General features: G+C 34.7%; 2 protein-coding genes across 2 annotated transcripts in view; one reads left to right on the plus strand and one right to left on the minus strand.

The window, feature by feature from the left end:
• The window catches only part of LOC144443383 (dolichyl-diphosphooligosaccharide--protein glycosyltransferase subunit KCP2-like), a 466884-nt gene that overhangs the window by 179275 nt on the left and 278114 nt on the right, over positions 1 to 9495 (minus strand). The window lies entirely within an intron of this gene.
• The window catches only part of LOC144443503 (neuronal acetylcholine receptor subunit alpha-2-like), a 19015-nt gene continuing 10947 nt past the window's right edge, over positions 1428 to 9495 (plus strand). Inside the window, exons 1-2 of the mRNA XM_078132999.1 lie at positions 1428 to 1541; positions 5539 to 5678. Of these exons, the coding sequence (XP_077989125.1) occupies positions 1484 to 1541; positions 5539 to 5678 (198 nt within the window). The 5' untranslated portion in view covers positions 1428 to 1483. The remainder of the gene's footprint in view (positions 1542 to 5538; positions 5679 to 9495) is intronic.

The following is a 9495-nucleotide window of genomic DNA, read 5'->3' on the forward strand; positions in this document are numbered from 1 at the left end:
TAAGACGTGCATTTTCAGCCACACGTTCGACATACATGTCATTAACGAACGCTTTAAACACAGAACTAGTGTTTATGTTCTTCACAAATGTGTTTAGATTCGCCCCATAAATCCATGGCATTAAAATATTTATGGTAGAATGTCCACCAATCAAATCCTCGTCTTTGAGTGATGCCCCATTTTCAGTTTATAGCAATGTGTTTTTTCTCTCTCATATTTTCATCTGAACTGCGTGTACTTTTACGCAGTGTAATTTTTTTAATTAACATGCACGTTCCTTATAAAAAACCTTGGCTATAAATAATACATCTACGCATGAAACAATACTAGGATTCGACAAGTTGTAATTTTTTAACTATTCGTAAGAAAATTATGGCCTTACTGTTTTTTTTCTTAAAAGTTAAATAAAAGAAAAATGACTTGGTATTATGACAACTTAACTTATCTATTCAGTTTGTGATAATTCCTACGAATCGATATCAATGTTAATCAAATTCAAAATCCCCACGTGAGTGCACTGTAAAGAAGGGAAACGGTAGAATTCGAATTTGACGCTAGCTTGGAACTCTCAGTGCTTAGGCGAGATTTTTTTTTCATTGGAAAAGCGTTTACTACAACTATTCACTTCCTGGGAAAATATATTGTTCGCAGCTGTATCGTAACCCCTTTATAAAACCAGAATGTATCGTTAAAACGAACAAAGAGACGGAGCAGGTATGAATCATGTTCAGTAGATACTATTTGTGGATTTAAATAAGGTATCGAAATTCCTGCCCTCCCTCCAGCTGGGTTTCCTCTATCACTTAGCAGAATTTAAAAGGTCGGTGACCCTATGATGCGGAAGATCTCTTGATCTACATATTACAAAGTCGGTTTGTTCGTTTCTGACCTGGAAAATCACCGGAACTAGTCATCAACAATGGACACGCAGATGTGACTCATTCGACAAGTCAATTTTGGCATATCACAATATCATTTAGTACTAATTATGTATTCGAAATGCCCCGAAGCTGGAGGCTTTGGAGAGCATTTTGTGCAAATGAAATTTGAGTGGGTCAAGTCAACGTGCCCTGACGGTACACTGCAGACTATTAAATTCGGCCGCGAAACAAACCAAAAATCATATTTAAAAAATGTCGAAGGTTATGAAAACATACTCTGCAGATAATATCGGAGAGTCGATGTTCGTGAAACTTAGATTTTTATTGGTGTGGCCGATATCAGGGAACTGCTCTTTCTCGCTGCGTAATTTTCAAACGCCACACGTACGAGTTGATTGCTCCCAGCGGACTGTGTTTTACGCGAGACATGCGTACATAGCTACAGCAAGTTTAATTTAGTAAATTAACTCCGATTTGTGCACATGATTTGTCAAGCTGATAACAGCTCTCCGTTTCTCGGTGCCATCGAAAGGTATTTCAGGCGAAACTTTACCGATTTTACTCCTTGGATGCGGTAAAAAAAAAGGAAAGACATTCCACAAATGATGGTTGTATGTCACTGGGCAAGAACTGCTCTAACCCTGTTCCTGTCTTTGAAAGGTAAGTGTGTCTATGTATAGAAATTGTTAATAGTTTAGAAGATTGAGAGAAATCTTAATTGGTAACTGTCTCTCCTGCCCAAGAAACAACATCCATCACTTTGTCTGCAGTGTACACATGGTGTCTGTTTCAGATGTAGTGATCACATTTCACCGCTAACAATGACATGGCCGGTGCTCGCGATGTGTATTTCTATACGGTTGGTTGGAAATGTACAACTCCTACGGTAATTGATAACACTTTTTGAAGCGAAACTCGTGAAAATAACGACACGGCGGTTGATATTTACATTTTCATGTCGTGTCGGATCATTGTGGTTGATGTAAATACGAATTGGTTAGTAGATACTTACTACACAGTTATTAACTTTCAATATCATTGTCTGCATGACTATTTCGACTTTTCCAAAAAAAACCGACCCTTTCGCTGTGAATTCATCTACAACAACGTCGTACACATTTCGCGGACCTATATTTTTGAATTGAAATGCTTCGAAAAGGTTTACGTTCTCATGATCGTGTTTTGAATTCTTTCGCATTGAACATAACCACACATCTGAGCTCAAAACATCAAACAAACACCTGTACGTTTGTTAAACATACAATATGTCTGTAAAATAAAGTGAGATTTTATTTTTGAGCTTATTTGGTTTTAAAACAATTCTGGCCATCTGTTTGTATGTACATTTAATGTTCGAAGCATCATAAATGAGTAACATATTTTGAAAATTGTAAAAAAAAGAGCAAATATTTAGATTAGTTTTTCGATATTTTCTATTTTCTGTCTTTTGGAAATTTTGACTTTAAGATGAAAAATAATTTCATTTTCAAAACTATTTGATTCAAGTTTTTAACAATGTGTGTCTTATTTAATGCCGAGCTTGTCATGCGTTAAAGGTCATGGGCAAGTTATGAATTGACATGAAATGCTAGCTAGAACATATAAGAGATTGAATCTATTGACATGCAATTTACTTCCCCGAAACATCAACATATTGTGAAGTTGAGACACAAAACGGAACGTAATTTACTAGATTTGAAGTTTTATGTACATTTCACGACACTTTTCTATCCCAACTGACGAGCTTTTGTAAAATATGTAAATGTACATTTCCGGTGATAGTTTTCCCATCATGACGTCATTCTAATTCCTGTACAGTTCCATGAACACTATGTATTCAGGCTGTTTATTCAGAGAAATTGACACATCCTGTGTTGCCCTGACATGTAATCTAGCTAGACTATATTAACATCATTTGGAATGTAGATCAAATTACTTACCATGGAATTAATTTCCCTACACCTGTCTAATATTTGAAAAAAAGAAGAAGCAATAAATGAAATAGTAAAATGGACGATGAATAAGGCGCTTGGAATTGTTCACTACGGCATGAACAAAAAGATAAAAGATTGGCCAAAGGGAATGAAATTATCTTAGCCTCCTGGCTCACTCCTTCTAAAAACTAATCTATTACAACACAACCTTGCATTGAATTAAATAATACACACCCTCCAGACATATTACATTATTTATTTAATCAAACCCGCGTGTCATTTAATATTAACAGTTTATAACGATAGCGATGGCTGTTAATTTCTATCAAAACATAGGATCATTTTGAAAAGTCGATATCATTCCTAACTGCATTTTACCTACAAAAGAAATAAAAACATTAATGAGTTAGAGAAAAAATTAAAGTAAATATTTTGTCACTTTCGATAGGAATTTATTAATGATAGTATGAATAGAAGTTATGGGTTTTTACAAGATAAACAATGACGTAACCATGTCGCTGCAATTTTAATGTTCTTGGCATATTTTCATATGAATTGTCGTAATTGAGATAAGTTGTGCCGCTTTACAATAGAGCAAACGCGAAACGTTATAACAACTTGATAAAAGTCTGTTCTTCGATTCTCTATTGATCTCTTCTTCATGTCAAATTGTGATGAATCCGTCGCACACCTGTGATAGCAAAGATCGATAGGCGAGGAGCGTTTTCACTCGGTTATGTGCAAACGCTAGGTGACAGCATGATAGCCATAGCTGATCCACTCTCAAAATAAGGGGTAGCTAGAGATTGGAGTTACTGTTAGTAATTTTCCGATCGAAAAAAAATAATAAAAATAAAAAGATATATGATTGGTCTTAACATGCATTGCTATTTTAATATCCATAACCAAATGTCTCAATCACCCTAAAATATACCCTAAAAAGACACAAATTCTAGAAATTCCTCTTAAAACACTCAATAAAAATGATTGTGTTTTTAATGATGTCCGATGTAATATGACCTGTTCTAATAACAAACGTGTCACTTTCAAGTACATTCCCTAAGGTATAGACAACGGAATATTAGCACCACTAATGGAATAGGGAATCCACAACATCACAAAACACAAAATGCTTTGTCGATCATTGTCGACACAAAAATAATACTAAAATAAATTGGCGTGTCAACGAAACTAAAAGCCTTCAGTTACCTCTGTCGTATCATCATAGAGATAAAATATTCATAAGTTTCCGCAAGATGAAATGAATTTTGATATTAATAATTTGTAGATAGTACGGAGGTAATTTACTCGAAGCACAAAAGGTCATATACCTTGGTGAGTATAATAGCAAATTGGGTTTAAATTTCATCATCAGACTCCAAGTGAGAACATTAAATTAACCCACAATAAAAGAGATTAAACGGTTTATATCCTTCACGCTAAGCAAATTAGTGAAATGGTTATGCAGTTGTTTGCTATGGAATTCCATCAACGGACGAGAAGGAGAAATGTACAGTGTAATTGACACAAATGTCAATTTCTCCCTAGTGGAAAGCGATTACACAATGGCTTCTGAAGTACTCGGGTTCTGAATTAATCATTTCTTTGACCACTTTTGCGGAAAGATCATTGATAGTATTCCACGATTTCCGATATGTTTGTCCATTCTCTGGAAGGCAGTCGTTAATTTGTTAAGTATTGTTTTTTTCTAACAAAAGTATGGTTTTTAATAGAGGTAGAATTTGAACTCGGTTTCGTTTCACACAGCAGTATTGTTAAATGAAATGAGATATACACACTATCAGTAAGTACACATGTATAATTATCTCACTCCCGATGCTGAAATCGACTTAAGCTTGGCGAACCTGTGGTAAATGAAATGAATATATCAACATTCCCCGTGTTTAAAGAAGGAAACTGATAAAATATGTCGGCCATCATGATTTTAAGTTCCTCCTCTCAAAATAAATGATATTGACCGAAAATCTAGAGAAAAAACAAAACAAAAACGAATGAATAGTTCATCAGACACATTTAGTCAATATTACCTCAGACCACCGAACAATTTGGTGGTCTGAGATATTACTGATCATATTTGAAACATTTTTACAATATCATCTTTATCGTGTACATTGTACTGCACTGGTTTCACAAGCCCAAATATTTCCTTCACATACATACCACATACAGTTCACTATTAAAATTACCCGTGATCTTATAACAAAGAAAACAATCGGGAATTGGAAGGAATTGTTCTCCACATACTCTGGCATTTAATTTCAACTTGCAAGAGTAATAATCAGACTCAGGCGATAATTAGTGTAATATTAAGCCTATTTACATACATGTATGGAGGTCTTAAAATTCCTTGCTGTCTATTGATGCTTGCAGTTTGTGTTGGTAAGGTGACCGGCCTCTCAATATCTTAGGGGCAGGTGGCTGGTCTCACAATTAATACGACGAATATTCGTTCTGGTGTATATGCTATCAATGTAGCAAAAGAACCAGCTTGCGTTCAAGGAAGAGATTATAAGCAACGGACAGCCTCTAAACTGTGTATCTCCAGAAACCGATAAAATATTGAAGCAGTTTCTTTTTCAATGAATATTATATGCGAAAAGTAGACTAAGTTTATTATCAAAATCATAACTTTGCGCATTATTGTTAATTCTGTTCTCGAAATAAGAAACGTTATATTATCGCTCTCCCCTTTTTTATTACAGTTTGTCTTGCGGCGGAAGCTGAAGAGCGGCTGTTCACTCGACTTTTTCACGGGTACAATAAACTGGTGAGGCCTGTTCGGAATGTGTCAGATGGCCTCACCGTCGCATTTGGATTATCTATATCGCAGTTAATCAATGTGGTAAGGCAATATATCAAAGTAAGAATTGTTTACTGTGGCAAGCATCCATCAAATGTCATACACTCATCACCAATGCTCCGCTGTGTTTATTTTGTATATGTTCAGCTTACACATACATCATGAGTGTATGTCAGGTGAGGTACGGTATGAAAGATTGTCGGCGCCATGTGTCGTGAAAATAGCACGCGTCTGTGTGACGCATAGTGTATAACGACAAGCTGGAAAGTGATCTAGTCTATCTGTAGACTTATATATTTGCTTGTGAATTTAATAACAGTAAATAGTTGAGTTATCTTGTATTTGTTGAGGGTGACTCTTTCCCCTTTGTGGTTTGTCACAATAACTTTCGATTTTTTATGACTAGGAAACATTTTATTTGACAGGTTTAGGCCTTAAACGCTCGTAAATGATTTGGTATCTTTAACAACAAATCACAACTCACAGTCCAAGCTATTCTTCCAAATCATTAGGTTCTGCTTCAGAAGTGAATATTTGACTGACGTTGCGTGTAAAATCTCGTTCACATTCTGCCGCGCACACTACAATTTTTAAGTAGTTATCGTCTTTTCGAAGTCTTTAATACAAGAGAGTGTACACACATGTAACCACAAATCCACGTACAATAAAAAATCATTGTAACTGGAGTTAACGATTGGCAAGAAATTCTAAAAATTATGTGAAACATACAAATGGATGTTCTGAAACTTCTTTTTTTCAATAACTACAAATCTTCACTTTTCACATGTACAAGTTTCAATGTTAAAACTTAAACAACTTCAAAGTAAAAAAAATCCAGTCAGATTATATGTGTCTTTAGTATACTTGTACTGATCACTGCCATCAACTTAAATGTGGTTTGGGTGATAAAATAGAACCTCAGTAAATAAATTGACTCAACCTTGAATCATGAAAAGAAGCCCTACTGCACTTGAAATGTGTTCAGTCATTTTAGGGGTTTCCTGCAAAGGTTTATGGGAAAACCCGTGGTGATGAAATCATATATATATTTACTCAATACCCTTTGTCTTCACTTTCTTTGTATTGTTGAAAATATAATCTGCAAAAACATGTAAATTCAAATGTAATAATCCATAGTTTCTGTCAATTTTGTATCTCTTTCATTTATCTCTTGTTGATATCTCTAAGATCAAATAAATGAAATCTGAATGGAAAGATCGTCTCTACTTTATGTTAGCGAGTTGATTAGCTCTCACCTAGGTTAACCTCCCCAGCATGATTTGTGAATCAGTAATTATATGATTTCAATGCTCCATAAGCGCAAAATTATCGTAAATGTTCGCCGCTGCAGTCTTCGTCTCCGTGGGTTTTGTTTTTTCTCTCTGCCTGTGGTCTGACACTTGACTCTGGAACTCAATAGCAATGAGTGGCTAATTGCCTTTGCTTCAAATCCAAGTCACCATTGTAACCTTGTTGATTGACGCAACAAAAAAAAAAAGATGGGATTATCGAGTAATTTTATCTGTGTTCTACCATTCCTATAGTGTAATACCACACCAGGGTTATCGGTATGCGCAAACACAGAACTAAATCGATTGAAAGTTCAATTTCCGTGATTTTCAGCACTGTTAGATTGGCATTTCGTAGAAACACAGTCTATTATAAGTATTATGTCAATTTATAAGTAATAAGGCAAATAGTACACCCGAGTCAATCTATGCGTTTTCCGGCCTTTCTGCACCATCTTTGGAATGAATATGCATGGATTTCTTTTATTATTCATTGGGAATCTATTAAGCGTAAAATGTTCTTTCATAAATGTGTTTGCCCTTGACAGCTTAACGAATATTTCATAACAACTGTCACCTACCATCACAAGGGCATTTTATGTTAAGAATTCATATCATAAGGAATGTTCCATTGTGGTTATATTCTCGCTAGAATAGAATAAAACAGAATGGAACAGAATTGAATAAAATGAAATAAAATAGAATAGAATAGAATTGCATATAATAGAATAGAATAGAGTAGAATAGAATATAATGGAATATAATAGATTGAATAGAATAGAATAGAATAGAATAGAATAGAATAGAATAGGATAGAACAGAATAGAATAGAATAGAAATTGTATTTCACAATATGGATCATATAATATCAAAAACGAGAACGTTTTATATCGTCATGGCGTGTCGTGACACGTTACATCATATATCGTACCATATATCACATTACATCACATCTTATCACATCATATAATTTCATATCATATCATATATCATATCTTATCATATCACATCATATAATTTCATATCATATATCATATCATATCATATCATATCATATATCATATCATATCATATCATATCATATCATATCATATCATATCATATCATATCATATATATCACATCACATCACATCACCCCACCTCACCTCAAATCACATCATATCATATCATATCATATCATATCATATCATATCATATCATATCATTACGTCACATTATCATATCACATGATCACATCACGTCATGTCATAGCTAAGTATAGAGTTCCCAATATATTCTGTTTATAGTCTGTATATATTATACCGTTAATTTGATCTGACTGAGTTTAGTTTTTGCACGATTTATTGTCATAGTAGAATATACACGAATTAAAAAAAAACGTGCATTCCTATTTGCACTACTGAGACATTACTTATCCAAGATGGTATATAGATGAACGAACCTCCCATCTGAGTACTAAATGAATGATTTTTATCTCGGGTCACATAAGGACTTGAATGAAAATGACAGAAAGGTCAACATAATGCCCAGCTATCTTGACTCGAGCTACATACACTAATTGCTTCGTTCTCTCCATTGATTGATAAACTAAACAATAACTGACTTTGCCTCTATGCCCTAGGCTTATCACAAATGCCATGTCTGGATAACAGTTTAATTTGTAGCAGTTTTCCCGTCGACGTTAGATGATAAGTGCTATTGCATAACTATAATGCATAAATTAATCAAAATAAACGATAAAACAGGGTGTTTGTTTTCATCTCAGACTACAACACCAAAGTGCATCGTATACTGCCCAAGCCTGTTATTGTCTTTGAACAGAAAATATGGATTATATGGACCCTAATCGTTTTACGTCACGGCAACCCATCACGGCAACCCATGTCAACCCAAATTATGCTTCACGGGTATATCATTCCCCATTGCTTTTCCGTCAGTCAGCCGAGTAGTGACAAGGGCTCCTTAGGCCAGTCGTATTTATCTTGACTGAGCAAAGAAAAATATTGGTGAACGGTATCTAATAATACCTCACGCGAGCCAAGTTGAATACGTTCGAGCAAAAAATACGGAGGTTATATCGTGGTTGTTCTGCGTCATGACATGGCGAGTCTATGCGTACGTCACTGGTTCTGCAATTTACTAAAAATATGAGTTAAAATGTTCAAAATTACCATTATTTATTTGCTTTTTCATAAATGTATCCTTGCGGAGATATAAATATATTATTCCCCGAATATTATTCGTCATGCAGCCGGAAAATACTCATGATTTTAGTGTTTTGTCACTATCTTGCCTTTCGACTGGTAGTGACAAGGCCCCCTAGGTCACTCGCATTTTCTTTGGCTGAACGAAGAAAAATATTGTGGAATAACATCTAAAATGTCTATTCTGCGCATCAATATCTGAAGATTGCGTCATTTAGGGTTTGAATAATCATTATGTTATTAAATTTGCATGTAAGTTCCGTTTTGGTGAAGGTGATTTTTTTCTGACGTTTGTGAGGTCTAATTTTGCGTGCATTGGTGTAAAATTCATCTTAATGAACAGGTGTCAAATTTTCATATTAGTT

Source organism: Glandiceps talaboti, chromosome 12, assembly GCF_964340395.1.
Source record: "Glandiceps talaboti chromosome 12, keGlaTala1.1, whole genome shotgun sequence".
Taxonomy (NCBI): Eukaryota; Metazoa; Hemichordata; class Enteropneusta; family Spengelidae; genus Glandiceps; species Glandiceps talaboti.